This window comes from Morus notabilis, unplaced genomic scaffold (assembly GCF_000414095.1).
Source record: "Morus notabilis unplaced genomic scaffold, ASM41409v2 Scaffold1423, whole genome shotgun sequence".
NCBI lineage: Eukaryota > Viridiplantae > Streptophyta > Magnoliopsida > Rosales > Moraceae > Morus > Morus notabilis.
In genome coordinates, this window is record NW_010365319.1 from 27,091 (window position 1) to 50,617 (window position 23,527).

At 37.6% G+C, this 23,527-nt stretch overlaps 1 protein-coding gene and 1 pseudogene across 1 annotated transcript; both read left to right on the top strand.

Annotated features, from left to right (window-relative positions):
- The first annotated feature begins 12,482 nt into the window (after window positions 1-12,482).
- Window positions 12,483-16,853, top strand: LOC21386661 (annotated as a pseudogene).
- A 1,413-nt stretch (window positions 16,854-18,266) lies between these two features.
- LOC21386662 (receptor-like protein EIX2) lies at window positions 18,267-21,330 on the top strand. The gene has a single exon (XM_010107813.2). It carries the CDS (start codon window positions 18,290-18,292, stop codon window positions 21,266-21,268), a length of 2,979 nt encoding a protein of 992 aa, XP_010106115.1. The 5' UTR covers window positions 18,267-18,289; the 3' UTR covers window positions 21,269-21,330.
- The last annotated feature ends 2,197 nt before the right edge of the window (window positions 21,331-23,527 follow it).

Below are 23,527 nucleotides of genomic sequence, written 5' to 3' on the forward strand. Positions count from 1 at the left end.
CTTAAGAGACAAAGTTTAATGCAAAGCACACTATTGTCTTGTGAATACTTTGAAGTATAGTCACTAAGTAAAGGTTAAAATCGAAAGATACCTTCATGTATGTATGTGTTTATCATTGTTAATTCTGAAGAAATATTACAATCTAGTGGGGGATTGTTAGAGAGATTGTAATATATCTCTCAATCTTGATATCACAAAATTGGATTAAAACACATTCGGGAAGAGTAGGCTGACGCAAGCACGCGCTGCAGCGCGAAAGAGTGCTGAAAGAGTGCGCGCTGCAGCGCACGGACGCGCTGCAGCGCGCGTTTGGGCGCTGCAGCCTGCGCAAAACAGACCCTCGGGTCTGTTTTGCTAGGCACGCGTGCTGCAGCGCACAGCAGCGTGCGCTGCAGCGCACGGGCGCGCTGCAGCGCGCGTTTGGGCGCTGCCGCCCGCGCAAAAAACAGCAGCGTACGCTGCAGCGCACGGGCGCGCTGCAGCGCGCGTTTGAGCGCTGCAGCGCAAATCTTCGACGGAAAATGTGTTCGTGTGTTTTAGTGATCTGAAAAAGTCTCGAACCATTGCATCTATTTGTGATATGTTTTCTCACATATCTGAGCACTTATTAACAATAGAAATAACTATTGTTATAAGTGTATCAACATATAAAAGATAACCATCAAATTGAAAATGTATCTTTATGTGAAAGGTTGTAAACTTAAAGAGGATGAATGCATCTCTGTCTTTATATGATGGACTTTAGAAAATACAGATTGATATACATTGTTCTGGAACTCAATATTTTTGCTGGATATTGTGTTTAAGGGTTTGTTGTATCTTGGGGGTAATTTGCCATTTAGAACTCGTTAGCAAACTTTGAAAAGTGAGGGCAAATAAAACCTTAAAGGAAAGTATTCTTATACGCCTCAAACCCTTCTTTCTGAATTCTCTATTCTTTTCATCCTCCCAAATCCGAATTTCTCCCAAACAGTGGTAAGGAACGGAAAGAATTCTGAGTGGTTTTTTGTCTCACATTGGAAACCTGAAGAGTTGCCAAGTGGGTTTTTTCAAGCTTTGAACTGAAACTGGGTTTTCTTTAGAATCTGAAAATAATAATCTGTGTCCATAGTTTGGATTTTCGCTCTATTTTTATGCGGCTGTTTAAGGTACGAGGAACAACTAGATCTTTTTTTTTTTGGAAAAAAAATAATTATTTGTTTTGCTCAAATCAATATTAGTTTTTGGATTTATAAGATCTATCTTGTAATACCCATTTGAAAAAAATTATCTTCATGTAAAAAACTATCTGGTAATTACCCATTTGAAAAATTATCTGGTAATACCCATTTGCTCAAATCAATAATTTGTTGTTGGTGAGTTATTTTTGTTTATGGGGAGATTAAAAAAGAAGAAGAAATCAGGGTAGATTAGTCTTTTAGTATAATTATAAGTCACATGAGGAGTTACATGTTAATTTCTATTAGAAAATTAACGGAGATGAACGAAAATGACTTAATTGTATCAATTTAACGACTCTGGGGACTATTTTACTAAAATTAAAAAAAATAAAAATTAAACTGTCACCTACTAAAAAAGTTAAGAATCATCTGTGTTAATTAAAAAAATCTATAGATTAGTAGAAATTAAAGACACAAATAGTTAAAAGAAAAATATTCAATATTTATCAATTGTTAATTTAATTTAGAACTCTAGAAAAAAATGTTTAAAATTTTAATTTAACTCAAGCCCTCTGAACAAATTTTTTTAGCTTTGTCACTGTTATTATATATAAATATTGCTATCCAATATTATATCCTTTGTTCTTTCAGAAAATGAAATATAGTTCGTAAATCAAAAACGAAGAAAATGAGACGAAATAGAAAATAATGGATATATCTATTTGTAGAGCTGACAATTTAGGTCACGATATGATAATACGATTCAAATTGACACGAAATTAGAAGGTTTGGGTTTTTATCTTAAATGGGTTTGCATCAAAACGGGTTGAACCCGCCAAACACAATTAAATAAAGGGTTAACACGACACGAACCCTCCAACATAAAATTAACTCGAAATAACTCGTTTATTAAACGTGTTATAAATAAGTTGACACAAATAGGATACGTTATAAACCCATTATAACCTATTTTATAAAGATATGTAAAATTTGATCTCATTTTCTTGTATCTGATTTTTATTTACTATTTTAGTACTTTATTTTGTTGTTTTAAGTTTATTATTTTGCTAAAGTTGTTGGTTTTTTTAATTTATTTTATATTTTTTTTTGTTTAAAAACTGGATTTCTATAGATGGGTTGTAAATGTGTTTAGGTTAACACGACACCGTAATGATTCGTTTAGTAAACGGGTTAGCCGTGTCGTGTTCATGTCAACCCTTTAATTAAAAAGTCGTATTTGAGTTTTGTCTCCTGACATAATTATTAAATGGGTCAGGTTCATGTCAAGGATTATAATATCAACTGAGGGACATAACATGATACAAAGCGAACATGGCAACACGAATTGTCAGCCCTAACTGTTTGTTTGCATAATTTGTAATATTCTTGGGTATATATATGTATCTATTTTTTGTATTTTCCTGATTGAATTTCAGTTATATATGTTTCTTCTTTTTCATCTTTTTAAATAATTTGTTATGGAGAAAAGCAGTATGAGAATATAATCAGGCAAAGAATCCAATATTTTTTTTTTGAAAGTCAAGATAGAATATGTATTAATTAAAAACTGCAGTCATATCCATTTAAAAAAAAAAAACTGCTGTCATAAACAATGGGCGTAAATCGATTTCCACTACATATATGATTATATATGTATGTATTTCTCATTGATTTTCCAGTTCCATTTTGTCATATTCCTTGTTCAGAATAAAGAGTTGCGAAAATCACAAAACCACAATCAGGAGTACACTTTTTTTGACAGCTTTTTCTTTTTTGTACAGTGGTAAATTTGTAAATGGAAGAAAGTTTGCAAGGCATATGTAATTGCCAGCACCCAAGGGAACCATCAAAACAATGGAGGTAGTAATGCAGTAATCTTTTCTTAACTCAATTTTCTTGTTCAATATTTTTCCATTAATTTTCTCATTTTAAATGATTTTTATTTAAAAATAGTTAACAGGAATTATTTATGTTGGGCTAATTTATATGTCGTTTTCAATTTGCAGAGAGAAAATGGTCAACTAATAGATTGTGTTGAAATCTACAGACAACCTGCTTTTGATCATCCACTGCTCAGGAATCATACAATACAGGTTTGCTAGCCTTTTTTTAATTCATGCACCCTGAATTTGTTGGCATTTGCATGTTACACCCAAACTTTTAAATTTGACATTTAAGACCGTTAAATTTTACAATCTTTCACAATACAGTCCAATCAATAACAGACATCAATTAATGGATGGCAATATGGATCCAAAATGCCGAAGTTTTAAAACTTCAAGGGCCAACTTGCTAGTCAATGTCCAAAAATTTGGGGTGCATTTAGATAAAGAACTTGGGCATTTCTCCACTATCTGATGCCTATTAGCTATTGAACTATAATCGCAACGAAATTTATAATTTACGGCAATCTTATTTATCAAAATTAAAAATTCAAGGTCCAAGTTGTCAAAAACAGATAATTCAAGTTGCACCAGTACAATTAACCAACATTTAACGTTAATAAAAAGAACTAATTTTTTTCTTTGTTTGGTTACAGATGAAGCCGAGTTCAAAAGTACCAAGTTCAGTAAGGGAAGCAAATGATAATAACCAATACAAGCCTATTGAATTATATTCAGGTTGGCTTAAGAATGGAGAATGGAAGGAACAATTCCCATCTTGCGTACAAAAACATATGATAATAAACGCAACGATGGCCACACTTTTAATCACTATACTAATATCACTTAGGCTGTAATCACAGCATTGATCAGTTCATTCCTCCCGCTGATCGTTAGGTATGTACAGTAAAATCTCTATAAAATAATATTATTGGGATTAAGAAAAAAATATTATTTTAGCGAGGTTATTAATATATCAATAAATGAATATTTTATTAATTTCAGAAGAGTTTTATATTTTAACAATTTGTGCTATCTTGATACATGTATTATTCTTTTGACCAAGATTCATGTATGAGTTATAAAAAAAAAAAAATAGATGTAGTCAAAATTAATATGTTTTATCATGTATATAATAAATGTTATAAATATATGTACAAAGAAGTCCAAAAAATACTGTAAGTACGTTGTACATAGAATGTTAATAAGTACATATATAAACATGAAATTGATGTACATATTTTTCAAGTTTAATACCTAGGAGAAAAAAACACTCCTTAATATGATTATATTTATATGTTATTTATTATTTATTATATTTTATATTTTATTAATTATTAATTTATATTTTTATTGAGCCCCAAAAGATTTGAAAAAAATTATTATCTGCGCGGGATATTAATTTAGGCCTCGTTCATTTCACTGATTCGAGTTTTTAGTTCTAGGTTTCTACAGTAAAAAGCTCTAAGAAAATGTCACATCTAACTTTTTCAACTACAGTGAAAAGCTCTCAAAAAATGTCACATCTCAGTTCGAATTGAAAACTCAAATCCGCGAAGTGAACGATGCCTTAGTATATTGGCTCAAATCGGGACCGGAAGATTTTATTATTCAATCGAAATTATTAATTTATCGAGGTTTTACTGTATAGCTTATTTAATTTATTTTTCCTAACGATATTTTTTTATCTTAATTAAGTTCTTTTTTTTTTCTCAATTTGTTGACTAATCACCATTTCCTTTACTCTCTTTTCTTTTCTTATTTTTTATTTTTTATTTTTTTTGGCCTAAATTAGTATGCCCATGTTGGTTTGGATAGCAGTGGACCATACTATGGAGCCAAAGCACAAATCAACATGTGGAACCCCTTAACATTTGGTCGAGAGTGCAGTTTTGCTCAATTTTGGATTGCTGGTCCAAACACTGATAATTTAAACACCGTTGAAGCTGGGTGGCTGGTAAAAGTTTTGTGTATCTAAAATGCATATTTATACATAATTTTGGCATATATGAATTATTGGTTGACAGCTAAACAATAATATTTGTGATTATTTAGGCCTCGTTCGCTTTACAGATTCGAGTTTTCAATTTGAACTGAGATGTGATATTTTTTGAGAACTTTTAACTATAGCAAAACAAGTTAGATGTGACATTTTTTAAGAGCTTTTAACTGTAGCAAAACAAGTTAGATGTGATATTTTCTGAGAGCTTTTAACTGTAGCAAAACAAGTTAGATGTGATATTTTCTGAGAGCTTTTAACTGTAGAAATCTAAAATTGAAAACTCGAATTTGTGAAATAAACAAGGCCTTAGGTTTGTGCAGGAGATAGACTGACCAAATTCTTCATATATTGGACAGTAATTCCTAATATAAAATTTTGTCTAATATCTCTAAGTTTTACTTTTAATTGACTTTAATAAGATGACTCATTGAAAACTCGAATTTGTGAAATAAACAAGGCCTTAGGTTTGTGCAGGAGATAGACTGACCAAATTCTTCATATATTGGACAGTAATTCCTAATATAAAATTTTGTCTAATATCTCTAAGTTTTACTTTTAATTGACTTTAATAAGATGACTCAATAATAATGATGTGTATTTTTTGTTGTATGAAAGGCTGATGGCTACAAAAGAACAGGTTGCTACAATCTTGACTGCCCGGGTTTTGAACAAGTTAGCCGTCATTTTGTCGTTGGTCCTTACTTTCAAGGATATTTCCATCTACAATAGTCGTCAATACGACGTAAAAGTCACTGTACTCAGGGTAATAAGAACATTTTATTTGTCCTGAGAGGATTCTCATGTCATGCAGATGTATCGTAATTTTTAAAGGCTAAAATACTAGTTTTAGAAAAATACTTGGATACTCTGATGTTAAACATCACCACTGCTATTGAAAGTGGATCCCACTTGTGGATCCCTTACTGTGAAACTCAATTTCTATTAGTGGGCAATGCTGAGTACCACCGGTACTCTATAACATTGTACCTTATTTTTAACTTTTTTTTTATTATTATTTTGAAAAATAGGAGCCTACTTAAGAAGAGTAGAGCAGGTTTTGGGTGAGAATCAAGTTACATACCTAAGTAGTGTAGCTCAGCTAACTATCTTCTTATAGTAATAATTATTTTTCTTTAAAGATTTAATAGGTACAGCGAATAAGATAGATCCGATTAGAGAAAAATTAGATTGATCATGGATGAGACATTTATGTTTGTATACCATGTATGTTGTGCTTTGAGTAGTTTGATTAGCACGTATAAGGTGCCTATTTCAATTTCAGGACCCAAATCATGGAAATTGGTGGATGAAATTTGAGGATGAATTTATAGGATATTGGCCTCCCAATATTTTCACAAATATGGCTGCAAGTGCTGAGGTGATACATTGGGGTGGAGAAATTGTGAACACTCAAATTCATGGTGAGCACACATGGACTTAAAATGGGGAATGGCCATTTTCCTGAAGATGGTTATGGACCATCTGAAAAGTAATATGAAGGAACAAAAAAATAAAATAAAATAAGGCACCAAACACTAAAAAATGTTCTAGACAAGTTTAAACATTGGTGGAATTTCAGAGAATACACCCTGCTCATGCAAGCGCAATACATCAGACTTCAGAGAAATCTTAATGATGAAAAGTAAATGGAAAAGTAGGAGATGCGAAAGAGATTACCCAATAGTCAAGCCCTTCTTGTTCTCATCCTTCAAAAGCAAAATAGGGCAGCATCTTGAGCAGTGGACCTTAGTTGGATTCGGATCATTGAGGCAAAAGAAGTTCTTATGCAGCTCATTTTTTTCCTGACAAAGAACACTCTCTTCCAGAGAAGAAATTACACCAAAGTTGGCGTCCCACAAACTGCTGCATGACAAAGTGTTGTACTCACCAGGTTCTGACCACAACGAAAATGACTCTGATAAGCCACCGGTGTATTTCACTTACGTGAGGAGGAATAAAAGGCAAGGGCAAAAAGGGAATTCTGTAGAGGGGCTGCCTAATGTAGAGGAATAGCATTTAGGAATAACGGTTTTGGGGGGAAATAAGGGGGATATAAAGGAGTAGAAGTAGATGAGAATTTGAGAGAATTATATTGAGAAGAAATTGGAGAGTCGAGGTCTCTCGAAAACCTGTGTGTGTGTGTATAGTGTCCAGAAAGATTCTCATTGAATCCTTTTGATAGTTGTTCAATTCAATAATACTTGAGTAATTGCATCTTTACCTGTGATTTACTTGTGATCTCGTATCAAATTTGTATCAGAGCACCGATCTTGCGTGAATCGGGATGGCCGCCAGGAAAATGGAGGAGAGACTCGGAACCGTGGAAGAGCTGCTGAGTGCTGTTTGTGAGGGAATTTCGAAGGAAATGGAAGGAGTTAGAGGCGATTTGCAGAAGATTCCTGCATTGGAGAAGAACGTGGCGTTAATTTTAGGGAAATTGGACTCATTGATGCAGAATCATGGAGGAGAAAGTTCGGAGAACAGGGAGACTAGGGCGGAGAACGGAAATGGAGGCGGATCGGCGTACGAGCATCGAGAAGGCGAATTCCAGTTGGGAGGAATGACAAGGCGGATTGAAATGCCGATTTTTGAGGGCACAAATCCAGACGGCTGGATTTTTCGTGCCGAGCGATTCTTTACCCTAAATCGCATGGGAGAAAGGGAGAAACTGGAAGCGGCGGCAATCAGTTTGGACGGCGAGGCCCGGGCCTGGTTCCAGTGGACGGACGGGCGCCGACCAATTCGCGATTGGCTGGAGTTCAAGAAATTGTTACTTGACCGTTTCCGACCATCACAGGAGGGGTCGAACTGCGAGAAGTTCCTTGCTCTCCGGCAAGACGGAACAGTCGCGCGTATATTCGAGATTTCGAGATGCTGGCCGCTCCCTTGACGGAGGTCCCGACGGTGATCCTTGAGGGTAACTTCATCAACGGACTCAAACCAGAGATTAGGGTGAAAATTCGCTTGCTTCAGCCGAACGGGTTGAATCGAATTATTGAATTGGCTCAGAGGGTGGAAGATAGGAATTTAGCCTTGAGAGGAGCTAAGGGAACGACAACCGGCCCTTGGATGCGACAACAGCCATATACCCAGCCTTTTCGAAGCCAATCAACAATGTCCTCAAGTCAGCCATGCCAAACGACAAGTCGTTTGGTCCTTCCCAAAATGACAAGTCGTTTCAGCCAACAGGTATGCACTCTGTTAGGCGTTTTTCTGAGGTTGAAATCCAGAAAAGAAGGGAAAAAGGCCTCTATTTTAAATGTGATGACAAATACTTCTTTGGCCATGTCTGTAAGAATAAAGAATTGCAGATTTTGATTTTAGAAGAGGAAGAGGAAGTTAATCAAAATGAACAGGAGGAAATTACGGTAGGGAATGAGGAAGAGTTAGTGGAATTGTCTTTGAACTCTGTGGTGGGAATCACCACCCCGAGAACCATGAAGATAAGGGGAAAGATTGGAAGTCAAGATGTGGTGGTCCTCATTGATTCGGGGGCCACTCACAACTTTATTTCCATGGAATTGGTAAGGAAATTAGATTTGCCGTTGACTACAACCCAAGCGTATGGGGTGGTCATGGGTACTGGGAAGGCTGTGAAGGGAAATGGGGTTTGCAGGGGTTTAGTGTTGGGGCTGCAAGGGGTAGAGGTGGTTGAGGATTTTCTGCCTCTTGAGCTGGGTAGTTCGGATGTTATATTGGGAATGCAATGGCTAGGGTCCCTCGGCAATATGACAGTCAATTGGCAAACTCTAACAATGAAATTCAATGTGGGGGATATGCCAATTACTTTACAGGGGGATTCGAGTTTAAGTAGGACGCTGGTTTCCTTGAAATACATGTTGAAAACGCTCAAGAAAGAAGGAGAGGAGATTTTGGTGGAGTTTGGGTGTGTACAGGTATTGGAGGAAGGAACAAATGCAAATGGCAGAGGAGATTTCACAAGTATTGCAGCGGTTCACGGCTGTTTTTGAGAAACCGCATGGGCTACCGCCAACTCGGGCTCGTGATCATGCGATTGTGCTTCAAGAGGGTACGTCACCGATTAGAGTACGTCCTTATCGTTACCCGCAGGCGCAGAAGGACGAGATTGAGCGCTTGGTTAACGAGATGTTACAGGCGGGCATCATTCAACCCAGTGCCAGCCTTTATTCCAGCCCTGTGCTTTTGGTCAAGAAAAAAGACGGGAGTTGGCGTTTCTGTGTGGACTACCGAGCTTTGAATTGCGCTACCGTTCCTGACCTATTCCGGTGATAGATGAGTTATTGGATGAGTTGCATGGATCTTCGTTCTGGATATCACCAAATTAGGGTGCGCGTCGAGGATGTTCCCAAAACGGCCTTTAGAACCCATGAGGGGCATTATGAATTCTTGGTGATGCCGTTTGGATTGACAAATGCCCCTGCCACCTTCCAGGCTCTAATGAATGAGGTGTTTAAGTGTTTTTTGCGAAAGTTTGTGTTGGTGTTTTTTGACGACATTTTGATTTATAGTGCGTCATTAGGAGAACATGTGGAGCATTTGCTTCGGGTTTTTGAGTTGTTGCAGCGGCATAGTTTGAAGGTTAATGACAAAAAATGCTATTTTGGACAATCCTCTTTGGAGTATCTGGGGCATATTATCTCTGTGGATGGAGTGGCGGTTGATGAGCGGAAGATTGAAGCAATGTTGAAATGGCCAGTACCCAAAATGTTGCGGGAGTTGAGGGGTTTCTTGGGGCTCACGGGTTATTACCGCAAGTTTGTCAAGAACTATGGGATGTTGGCAAGTCCATTGACTGGTCAACTAAAAAAGGATCAATTTGGGCAGATCAAGCGGCGGAGGAGTCGTTCGTGGCCTTGAAGAAGGCTATGACTTCGGTTCCGGTGTTAGCCTTACCGAATTTTTCTCAGCCCTTTGTGGTTGAGACGGATGCTTCTGGACATGGGTTAGGAGCTGTGTTAATGCAAAATGGTCGACCAATTGCATTTTACAACCATGTTTTGTCGTCTCGGGGCAGGGCGCGTTCCATTTATGAGCGTGAGTTGATGGCAATCGTCCTAGCGGTGTAAAAGTGGCGATTGTATTTGTTGGGCAGGCGTTTCCTTGTATGGACCGACCAACAGAGTTTGAAATTTTTGTTGGAGCAGCGGTTGGTAAGTATGGAGCATCAAAAATGGATTACTAAGTTGCTGGGGTATGACTTTGACATCCATTATCGGCCGGGATTAGAGAACAAGGCTGCTGATGCGCTTTCTCGTATAGGCAGCGTGTCATCTCTTTGCACGATATCATGTGTCCAGGGCTGAGATTATGAAGAGCTGCAGCAGCAAGTGCTATTGGATCCTCGGTTGTCTGAGATTTGTCAGGCCTTGTCACACGATATCACTAGCTACCCTGGTTTCTCTTTGGAGCAGGGTCGGCTTTTGTACAAAGGGCGACTAGTTATTGCCAAGTCCTCTCCGTTTGTTGCCACCTTATTAAAGGAGGCGTATGATGGTCCGGTTGGTTGGCATTCGGGGGTTTTCAAAACCTCTCGCCGCCTAGCCTCGACTTGGTATTGGGTGGGCATGTTTAAGGATATTAAGGAGTATGTGGGTCGGTGTTCGGTTTGTCAGCGGAACAAGTATTCCAATCTATTGCCCGCGGGGCTTTTGCAACCTCTTCCAGTTCCAGATCAGATTTGGGACGATTTGTCCATGGATTTTATTGAAGGCCTTCCTAAATCTGAGGGCTATGATATCATGGTCGTGGTGGATAGATTGAGTAAGTATGCTCATTTCTTGGCACTTCGCCACCCTTTTACAGCCCCGGTTGTGGCCAATCTGTTTATGCGAGAGGTGGTTCGCTTGCATGGGATCCCTCGCTCCATTGTGTCTGACCGCGACAAGGTTTTTTTAAGCGGTTTCTGGACTGAGTTGTTTCGTTTACAGGGGACTTCGCTCAAGCGGAGTACCGCGTATCACCCTCAAACGGCCGGACAGTCGGAGGTGGTCAACCGGTGTGTGGAGACGTATTTGCGTTGTTTTGCTTCTGACAAGCCTCGCCAATGGATGCGTTGGTTGGCTTGGGCTGAGTACTGGTATAACACATCGTATCATTCTGCAGCTCATACTACACCCTTTCGTGTGGTGTATGGCCGCGATCCTCCACCATTGCTTCGGTTTGGCTCCGGTAAGACAGCGGTGGCTTCGATCGAACGTCAGTTGGAGGACCGAGATGTTGCTTTGGATGCCTTGAAGTTGCATTTGTTACGGGCACATGACAAAATGAAAAGTGTGGCCGATGGGAAGAGGCGGGATGTTGAATTCACGGAGGGTGACTTGGTGTATTTGAAGCTGCGCCCTTACCGGCAACAGTCATTGTCTCGTCGGTGAAATGAGAAGTTGGCTTCCCGTTTCTTTGGCCCTTATGAGGTGGAACAACGGATTGGTAAGGTGGCTTACCGATTGCGGCTACCTGCTTCAGCACAAATCTACCCGGTTTTCCATGTTTCCCAACTCAAGCGTTGTTTGGGGTCTGCTGAGGCCTCTCAGGAGCTCCCTGCTCAGCTTTCTGCGGACATGGAGATGTTGATGGAGCCGACGGAGGTTTTAGGCGTTCGCCAACCTCGGGCGGGCAGCTTGGGTGATGTGGAAGTGTTGATTCATTGGCAGGGAATGCCTGCCTTTGATGCTACCTGGGAGTCCTTTTCGACTATCCAACATCATTTTCCTTTTTTTCACCTTGAGGACAAGGTGCAAGTTTGGGCGGCGGGTAATGATAAGCCACTGGTGTATTTCACTTACGTGAGGAGGAATAAAAGGCAATGGCAAAAAGGGAATTCTGTAGAGGGGCTGCCTAATGTAGAGAAATAGCAGGTAGGAATAACGATTTTGGGGAGAAATAAAGGGGATATAAAGGAGTAGAAGTAGATGAGGATTTGAGAGAATTATATTGAGAAGAAATTAGAAAGTCGAGGTCTCTTAAAAACCTGTGTGTGTATAGTGTCCAGAAAGATTCTCATTGAATCCTTTTTGATAGTTGTTCAATTCAATAATACTTGAGTAATTGCATCTTTACCTGTGATTTACTTGATCAGACTCTTTACTCCCGTCTGAGATTTCAACTACATCAGTATGTCCTCTAATTTCAGTTTCTGTAACATCACCAACCATATCACCAGATGTTGACTCTTGAACATTAGCGGCTGTTCTTATCTTTGTCGTTGCACGGGGATCCATGACACTAAGAGATAAGACTGCTTTTGAAGCTATGAGATCCTCATTGTCAAGTACAGAAAATTTCTTGAGTTGAGAATCATCATCGGCTTCAGCAACTGAACGTTTCCCCCTTTGCGAAGAATCCTCCAAAATCGGTAAACCCCAACATCATTTTGCCAACTCCTGAACTTGGTCTAAACTGAAAAGAGCATCTTAGTAACTCACCAAGTAATAGATAGCGTCTTTTGAAGAAGTTTAAATGCCTTTGATCCCATTACTTCCAACTTTGCAAGTTGTCCCTCCTGAAGAATCCGAACGCGTACACGAGTATAATTTTGATCATCCTGGTAATATTAACCTTTATGATTCCTCTGTAATTATGTGGATTTAGGTGCTAAACGCAATTTTTCTGCTTTGTTAGGTTTTGTTTAAACTTTGGGAATTTTGTTAATTTGTATGGTCTTTTATCATAGATGCTTTTGACAATACTGATTACTGAGCAACTTCTAGATTGTAGTTACTGTTCATAATTTTACTTGAATTTTCCGGATTAGGAATTAGGTATGGAAAGTGTAATTTTTCTGTTTTGTTGGTTTTTCTGTAGAGAACGTTTTGTGCAATATTTGTTAATAGTATTTTTTTTTTTTCCATTTCTAGATGCGGTCGACACTGAATAACTTCTAGACTGTATTAGAAAGCTCAAGTGTGGACAATCTGTCCACGTTCCAATCGATGATTTTAAGGAGCATCGACGCTCATCGGATAGCTTTCGGCAGGTACTCAAAAATAGGTTTCCTTTTGATTCGTGGAAATTTTCCTTCCCATAGTCTTAACACATATTGATTGAATTCTTTTTAGGTTAATGCTTCTGATGTTATTATATTGGAGGGGATTCTAGTTTTCCATGACCAACGCGTCCGCAATCTGATGAACATGAAAATTCTTGTTGATACAGGTTTTAGTTCCTTCTCTATGGTTACTTACCATGCAATTTATAATGTGGCGTTCTTACTCGTGGCTTTCGCTTCTTTTAGTTTTTGTCATTGCTACCGTGCTATACTTGGCATGGTCACCATGATCTTCCTGTTGTATTAACATTTCTTTCCAACTTTTCATAATAGTTGCTGGAGTAGTCTCTTTAGTTGATTACTTAATTGATTATGATACTTGAATGCAGTGGAGTACCGAGTACGTAAGGAAAGAAATTAAAAATGTGACGTTATGATATTCATATTTGAAGTTACCTGTATAATATATGAATGTGATCCCTGTCCTAATGTTAGCCTGCAACGTGTTCTGCCCAATATTTCACTTCTGTATTTTTTAATGTCATGTATATAGATGCTGATGTAAGGCTTGCTCGTAGAATAAGGCGAGACACAGTTGAGAGGGTTAGGGACGTAAACTCTGTCCTTGAACAGGTAATCCCCTTTACATGATTTCCATATTTCTTTTCTTAAGTGGATATAGCTAAAACCTTCTAGGAGTTTTGGATGGATACTTCATTCAAAGGAGCTGTGAATATCTATATTAAGAATAGGATCTACTGCAAACGCTGCTTATCTTGCGGAACTGTGGTATAGACAAATGCAATAGCTTAGTAGAGAGATGTCCTGATATCTTACAGATACTAGGGTTTTTTGTGGGTTATCTGGAGCCTTCCAACATCTTAAAAGCAGCAACTGGCTCTCATTCACCACATAAGAGGGAAAAAATAAGGTTATGTAGATTCGAGTTAGAAAGAGTGGCACTGGCGTGTCTTTATCATCATAGATCTTCTAACAGCATCTTTCTATTTATTGTGCAGTATGCTAAAGGCCCGTTTAGTTCGCTGATTCGAGTTTTTAATTTGAGTTGAGATGTGACTTTATGTGAGAACTTTTTACTGTAGTAAAAAAATTAGATGTGATTATTTCTTAGAGCTTTTTACTGTAGCAAAACTCGAATTCTAAACTCGAATCGGTGAAATGAACGGGGCCTAAGTTTGTCAAGCCTGCTTTTGATGATTTTGTTCTCCCATCCAAGAAGTATGCTGATGTGATCATTCCCCGTGGAGGTGATAATCATGTTGCTATTGATTTGATTGTGCAACATATTCACACAAAGCTTGGCCAACACGACCTTTGCAAGATATATCCCAATGTTTATGTTATTCAATCAACATTTCAGGTATATATTCTGTTTTCAATTTGGTATCATAAAACAACCTTTATCTTCTTTCATCATGGAGAACAAAATTCTATGAATCTGGTAGTGAGAGATTAAAAGGAGTAATGCATCTTTATTTCTATTTCTAGATTGTGGATCTGATGGAAATATCACCTTCTTCCCCTTATAATCGGCATTGAATAGTTACAGAATTTAGCTGCAGATTTTGGAGCAATACAGTGCTGCTAATCTTTTTAGTTTCACATCAACTGTAGAAGTCTTCAAACTTTTTTTGAAAATAGTTTTCTTGCACTTTCTCGTTGAGCTTGGAGCATTTAATTTGTCCCTCACACGCTGCCGTCTGATATGCTTTATGGATTCACATTGAGCTGTTAATGATCCCTTTGGTTATCTGATGCTACAGATTAGAGGAATGCATACACTGATTTGAGATCGAGATATATCAAAGCATGCTTTTATATTTTATTCAGATCGACTTAGTCGCCTGGTACTTCCCTGATTTGATTTGGCTCTGCCAAATTTCAACTGTTAATTATTTAATCAAGTCCAATGAAGGTTTTGCTCTGAACCCTCAGGTTGTGGAGCATGGACTTGGGCATTTGCCATTCACTGAGAAGCAAATCGTAACTCCAACAGGTTTTCAATTTTTTTTTTCTAGCGATCCTTCTTTCCTATGCTCACTATTTGCTTGTCTTACTAACATTTATTGTTTACGTGGCCATGCATTTTTCTTTTTCCTTTTTTTTTCTTTGGCTAGAAAAGCTTGTCGATGCAAATAAAAATTTTGTGGGTTGGATCCCTGTGTTCATGTGCGCTACTATGTTGATGTGCTTGTTTGTGTGAGGCATGAATTTGTACCAGGATATTTTGCATGTCATCTTAAATTATCTTGTCTAGAGTCTCTAGACCAAAAAATGGGAATTCTTCTGCCTGTCTTTAATATGTACTCTTAGTTATCTCAGGATCAGTATATACTCGGGTTGATTTCTGCAATAAATTATGTGGGGTTTCCATTGTTTGAAGGTGAGCTTTATGCCAGGTACTGATTTGTCAGTTCTTGCTAACTGGCAATAAGACCTTTTCGTTTGAATTATGCAGAGTGCTAGTGCCTGTTCCGGTCTTATGCTGTAAAAACGTGAAAATTTATTTATTTATTTTTAATTGCAATTTCAATGCGTTCACTTTTATTGCTTAAAAAGCTCTCGTTGCTCATTATGTCAGTGGTGAGAGCATGGAAAATGCATTACGTGCATGTTGCAAAGGAATAAAAATTGGAAAAATCCTAATTCATCGGGATGGAGACAATGGGAAACAGGTAGAGTTTTGACTGCTTTTTTACCATGATAAGATTTGCTGGGGCTAACTTGTCTTCTATGAAAATTTTCCGACATTTTTAGTTTACTCCAACTTAAGCAGCTTATATATGAGAAACTACCCAAGGACATTTCAGAACTGTCATGTCTTGCTTCTAGATCCTGTTCTTGCTACAGGTAACATTTTCAATTTCCTTTTTGCATATTTATTTTTGGCTACTTATGCACTAATATTTTCTTTGTTATTTTTTTATTAACGCTAGTTTTTATGGAAAAGTTACTTATAATCAAGCTGAGTAGCAGTTAATACTATTCAAATTTCTCATATGTTCGTCACCTTGTCATTTCATCGTTGCTCATACCCGTAGGCCAAAGTCACTTTTCTGGAAAAGAAATAAGAGCAAACGAGAAACTAATTATAGTGATAAGAGAAAAAGAAGAAACGAACTAAATGAGATGCCAGTGAATGATTTTTGTTAATTTTACTTATTCTTTCCTGGAAAAGGATTAGTGAACGATGATTTGTTATTTACTTGGCATTTTTGCGACATAGCTCTCTGGGAAACTTGTTTATAGAGATTCCAACTCTTCAACTACTTACTCTAGTGAAATGTTGGGTTACCCATTTCTCTAAAAACTTAAATTATTAGCGGTTCCATTGCAACTTTTACTTTTGGCTAAACTAATTTTGCATGTTACTCGGTTTCTATGTTGCTGTTTTTAATATCGTTTTCAGATAGATGTCATGTGGTCTTTTCTGTAGTTTTTTAGTGTCGTTTTTTGATTCATGTTTTGTAGGTTTATTGTCATTTTTATTCGGATGTCATTTTGTATTGTTTTCGTATTCTGTTTTGATGTCGTCTTCAAATTGCTGGTTTCTATAGTTGGTCAGTCTCTGTTATTGTCGTTTTTCCTTTGTTGGTTTTTGCCGTATTATGTTTCATGCTCGTCTTCATTGTCGTCGTTTTAACTTTATGTGTCGTTTATGCTGGTCTTCATTGCTGTCATTTTTTGTAACTTTATGTGTCGTTTTCCCTAGTTGGTTTTGTTCCGTAAATTTTAAATTTATTAGGTGGCTCTACATTGTTGTTGCCTATATTCTTGGCTAAATTATCGTTGCATATTTGATGACAGAATTGGCATGGTGACTAAATATTATAGTTTCACCATGCATGAGTTGTGTCAACTATCAAGTTGTGATCTGCCTAATGAATAACATATGTGTACTCCCAATCAATTTCTAGAAGTCATATTTCCTATAGCCGGATCGTTTGGAAGAGGTCTAGTGTTGCAATAGAGATAATTTAGCAAAAACAATGTATGCGGAAGCATAACACTTGGAAAGGAAAGGGTTATTACTGAGACTTTGATTTTTCCTTTTATTTAAAAGAATTCATTTAAGATTATGAAGTTCAGATGCAATGGCGTCAGATCCGAGGCTGCAAGACCAGCAATTTTGTAACTTTGTTATAAAAATTGTCGGCCATCTCTTGATAAAAGTTAACAAAAATATTAACCAAGAAAGAATCGTTTTCAAGTTTCGTTCAACTGTTAGAAAACTGAAAAGCATATACATCTAAAAAGGATAGGATATATTGCTGTCTTACTCGATGTGACAGCACGCCAAGCTGTTTTTCAACTGCATAGTAACCACGACTAGGGGTGGTGTGGTTGAGGGATGTCGCAATGAGTACGAAATCCATAAATTTCCAGAGCATAAATGCTATGGGACTTCCAAATGGCCTTTCACATTGGAATATACAAGATAAGAGTTTGAGCTACGGTGTTTTCTCTTAAAAAAAATTTAAATTTAAATTTTTGTATTGCAATATTTTTTTTTAATATAAATTCACTACAACAAATTCACTTTTCAACCTAAATTTTTAACTTGAACGCGAAAACAACTGGACTTTAGGGTCATTGATCTCAAGTTATCCTCATACTAGAAGCACATGTGCAGGTAAAAAAGCTTGTTCCCTTCTGGTTCACGTTGCAACTACTAAAAGTCAAGAGTGTTGAGCTTTCATCATACCTTAAATTGTCGGTCAAGTCCCCCGTGGAAAAATAGAAAGAAAAAACGCAAAAAGTGAACTGGGACGGAAATTGTTGCTTCATCATTCATACCATGAATTAGATTCTAAAATGCTCGACTTCTAGAGAATGCTTGTATAATGCAAATGACAATATTTCCTTGTCTCTAGACTTTTTTAATATCCGCAAAAGATGCCAAACGTATCTTCTGGAGTATATGATTTTTATTTTTTTACTATTGTAAAAAAAAAATGCAGTGAGAAGTTAGTGGCTCCAAAGTCCTAAAAACGTGTGGAATATCTAGTGGTTTTTTTTTTTTTTTTCTTAACATAAAATTTTAGGCTAGTTATCACCTCACACAACCAAGTCCAAAGTTATTTCAAGTACTTATTCCGCACTTCCAAAACGCTTTGAAATCCAATAGTAAAAAGCATATACACGCATTGACTGCAAGTCGTTGCGGGAAATTTTTTTCCCCCTACAAATTGGCCATGAATGGGTCTCCAAAAGAAATAACTGAAAATCCCATTTGCATGCTCTCCCGCATTAGAAAATGGGAAAAAGCACCACTGCTTTCGTTAAATTTCTTTTATTAGCTCTTACAGTTCTTCATGGAACTTTGTCCCTTGAAACCATTAAGCCGGTGTCCTACCTTGGCCATCTTGATCACGATCATGTTGGCTGCATAGATGTCGAGAGAAAAGCGCTTCTCAAGTTCAAACAACGCGTAACAGACCCTTCAGGCCGGCTCTCATCTTGGGATGTAGGAGAAGATTGCTGCCAATGGAGAGGAATAAGGTGCAACCACGCGACAGGACGAGTGGTGGAGATCAAACTTGGAAATCCTCAACCAGAGAATGCATTAAGTGGTGAGGTCAACTCGGCTTTGCTCGCTTTGAAGGACTTGAATCACTTGGACTTGAGCATGAACAACTTCAATGGTTACCCGATTCCATACTTCATTGGATCACTAGAGAAACTGAGGTACCTCAATCTTTCTGGCGCATCCTTTGGAGGAACTATTCCTCCAAGCCTTGGCAACCTCTCAAGATTGAACTATCTTGATCTCAAAAATGTCGACTTTTTGTCAGAGGAAAGTGACCTCAACTGGCTTTCTGGTCTTTCTTCTCTAAAGTATCTTGATTTGGGAGGGTGGAACCTCTCAAAGGCTGCAACAAATTGGTTTCAAACTGTTAATATGCTCCCTCAACTTTTGGAGCTGCACTTGTCAGGTTGCGATCTTTCAAACGTTCCTTTCACCCTTCCTTTCATCAATTTCACATCTCTTTCGGTGCTTGATCTCTCAAACAATGGCTTCAAAACCAAAATACCTCACTGGCTATTCAATCTCAGAAGTCTAACTCATCTTGATCTCAACTCCAACAACTTCCAAGGAGCACTTCCCGAAGCGATTGCTAATTTGGCTTCGCTGCTGAAGCTTGACTTGTCAGAGAATAACATAGGAGGTCAGTTGCCAAGGAACATGGGAAAGCTATGCACTTTGCGGAGTTTGAAGCTTTTTGGAAACCAATTCATTGGTGAAATAACCGATTTCACCAACAATTTTTCCAGGTGCTCCAACAACAGCATGGAGACATTAGATTTGGGATACAATGGATTCACAGGAAATCTGCCTGATTCTTTAGGATTTTTTGAAAGCTTGAAATATCTTCAGCTATGGCAGAACTCTTTCCAAGGTTTGATCCCGGAGTCCATCGGAAACTTATCATCCATTGAAGAGCTTTGCTTGTCATATAATCAAATGAGTGGCGGCATTTCTAAAAGTCTGGGGCAGCTCAAAACATTGCGTGTGTTAGAAATGAGTGGGAACAATTGGGAAGGTGTCATAACTAAAGACCATTTGGTGAATCTTTCAAGCTTGGAGGAGGTAAAAATCTACAAACACTCCCCAAATATTTCCTTGGTTTTTGACATTAGTTCTAATTGGGTACCTCCATTTAAACTCACATACATTGACATTAGATCTTGCCAATTGGGTCCTAAATTTCCTCAATGGCTTAAAAATCAAAGTCATTTGACCATAGTGATACTCAATAATGCTAGGATTTCAGAGGCCATACCAAACTGGTTTTGGCAACTGAATTTGGAGCTAAACAAACTAGATGTTTCTTATAATCAAATAAGCGGTAGGGTGCCAAACTCATTAAGATTTAGCGACTTTTCCACTGTCGACTTGAGATCCAACTGCTATGAGGGTCCTCTACCCCTCTGGTCACCAAACGTTACCCGACTCTATTTGAACGACAATCATTTTTCTGGTCCAATTCCTCCCAACATTGGTGAAGTAATGCCCTTCCTTACAGATTTAGACATCTCTGGGAACTCTCTAAGTGGTAGAATTCCCTTGTCAATTGGTAAGCTGACTAACTTGTACACCTTGGTAATCTCAAACAACCAATTAACTGGTGAAATTCCTTCTTTCTGGGACAACATGCCATTCTTGTACATAGTTGACATGTCAAATAACAGTCTTTCCGGCACAATTCCAAGATCAATGGGCTCTCTTCAGTTCATCGAGTTCTTCATACTGTCAAAGAACAATCTCTCAGGTGAACTTCCTTCCTTGAAGAACTGCACCAACATGGTTAGTCTCGATCTCGGAGAGAATAAGCTTTCTAGCAATCTTCTAACTTGGATGGGAGAAAGCACGGCCTCTTTGATGATTTTACGGTTGCGTTCCAACTTCTTCACAGGAGGCATTCCTCCACAACTATGTGGCCTTTCCAATCTTCATTTATTGGACCTCTCACACAACAATCTCTCTGGTCATATACCCCATTGCATTGGCAATCTGAGTGGCTTGAAGTCTAGACTAACAGAGGCAGATACAGCGCAATACCAAGGACGCTTGGAAATAGTGGCCAAAGGAAGAGTGCTACGATATGACTCCACTCTATACCTTGTCAACAGTTTTGATCTCTCAGACAACAACTTATCAGGAGAGATTCCTACGGAGCTAACAAGCCTAATACAACTAGGCACACTCAATTTGTCTATGAATCATTTGACAGGCACGATACCACCCAAGATCGGAAACCTTGAAAGGCTTGAAACTCTTGATCTCTCCATGAACAAACTCTCCGGCCCAATTCCACAGAACATGTCTTCTTTAACATTTTTGAATTATTTGAACCTCTCATACAACGACTTGTCAGGAAAAATCCCAACCACCACTCAGTTTCAGACCCTTGGTGACCCCTCCATATATCAAGGAAATGCAGGTCTTTGTGGGGACCCTTTACCAAAAAAATGTGATGGTAGTGACCAAAAGTCTGATAGTCCTGGAGAACATGAAGAAGACAAGGATGGTGGTGATGGAGGTGCCGTGGAAAAGCCAGGCTTGATTATCAGCGTGGCGATTGGTTTCTTTGTGGGATTTTGGGGAGTTTGTGGAACTTTGATTGTCAAGCAGTCTTGGAGAGAGGCCTATTTTGGGTTTGTTGAGAGAGTGAAGAACATAGTGGTTGTGCCTTTTATGTTTGTCAAAGAGAGAGCACCTTGGAATTATTAAGAAGGCAGAGAACATCTACAAGCATGTTTACTAAAACTAGGATTTCAATCCATATATATGAAATAAAGCAACGGTTTTGTTGTGCTAATCTTGTGTTTTAAAATTGTTGTTTATTGTCATATATAAATAAATAAAAAAGTTGTTTATTCTTGAATTCTCTATAATCTATTTCTATACGTATACGTATATAATAAGTTTCAAAACCTTACCGTTCACTGAATAGTAATATCAACCAAAAGGCGCGTTTTAGTTGGAACTCACGTTATATATATATATATACACTTTTCATCCTCTTTTTCCTTTTATTTTCTTTTAATTTTATATTTTTCATTTTTGCCCTTTTTTAGCTTTTTTCCTTTCTCCGGCCAGTAATAAAAGGACCGAAGGAAATGAAAAACGACAATAATAAATAAAAACCACAATAATACAGAAAACGACAACGTCCTAAACTAATGATAGCTTTTACAATTTCAATAGAAGAAATTACAGACCAAACGAAACTGCGACGATAAGCTAATAACTCATAGGGACATGAACATTTAAATGGCAATAACGTTGAAGAAACGGCAGCAATCAGAAAACGACAATAACGTTGAATAAACGACAACAATCAGGAGGATAATAAGTTGATGGAGGTTATTTAGCGGCGCTTATTTATAGAATTCGGGCATTTCTTTGTGGTTGTACCACTGTTCCATGGTTATTCATCCGTCCAATACTAATTGTGTGTTTAGTAGGAGGGAGGGAGGGAGGTGGAGGGAGAAAGGTGGGGGAGAGCACAATTCTATTGTTTAATTGGATAGATAAGAGGAGGGAGAGCAGAAATGGAGAGAGAGGCTTTCTCCTTGAGTCCACTAATTTAGATCCTTACTTTCAACATCAACTTCGAGCTACAAAAACTATCTAGTTTAATTATATGGCTATATATATATATATATAACTCACTCCACCCTCATTAATTGGGGTAGCACCATTTAGCTAAATTATAAGAATTTTTACTAAAAAAAAAACTAGTACTTTATTCTTAGGGATTTTAAAAAAAAAATAATAATTTAGTATTTTATTGACTTAAACCTTCAGAAAGAGGGCATGTGATTTACAAGTCTGTATTTATGTTTAAAAATTTACAGAATCTTCAAAATATGAGTTTGGTGATCCATAAATCAAGATCTTCGAAATGGGAACTTGAGGGAGCGTTTAGAACTCGTTTCAAAATAATTTCATTTTCTATATGAAAATGAAAACGTTTTCATTTTCAGGCAGAATTTATTTCTGAAAATGTGTTTAGTAGTTTTTTTTCATAAATTATTTTCAATTTAAAAAAACTGAAACTGCGTTTGGTGGTGTAGCAAATCAGCAAATCAAGTTAAAGATCGGCAAAAAAAAAAACACCCAGATCATCAGCAAATACAGGCAATGCTCGAAATAATCTTCACCAAATCAAAACAAATACCAACCTAAACTCCCAAAACTATCCGAGAACAGGCAAATCAGAACCAAATACCAGGGAAAAGAAAACACGCAGATCATCATGCAATACTGGCAATGTTCTTGTTCCAGCCTATCTATTAATGATGGTGACCCATGTGCGAAAAAAGTTAAAGAAATATTGATCCAGATTCACCCAAAATGTTCTTGTGATCCGATTCATCTAGATTGAGGAAGAAAAAGGAAGAAATATTTATTTTAATTTATTAAAACAATTTTAGAATTAAAATAAATAATTAATGCGCATGATGCATGTCATACATATAAACTAGGTAAGCACTTTTTGTATTATGATGACATGTTAGATGCATGGCAATATAATTATTATCAATCATAATAAATAAATAAATAAATTAAGACATGCAAGCGAAATGGAAAAATTTAACCGGATTCATAGACCTAAAAATTACAACCTCAAAATAAATTGTAATAATAAATTACATTATAATGAATCTTCTTGTAATTCTCTATCTTCAAGTATTCTCTATTTTCGTGTCTTCCTTTTTGATGGATCTCCAAAAACAATTGATTTCAAAAATAAAAAAAAATTAAAAAGGGATTGGGCTGCCTAAAGGCAGCCCTTTGTGGGATATGGGCCGGCTGGCAAAGCCAGCCCATATCAAATAACCTCTGCGTCAATTGATGAGGCAGAGGAGGCCCATTTGGGCCAGGGCCTTGCACCCGTGACTGCACCTTCAGGTGCAGTCACCTGCAGCAGCTCAAGTTCTGCATTGGTCGCCCCTTCACCGGCGACTGTCGCCGGTCAAACAC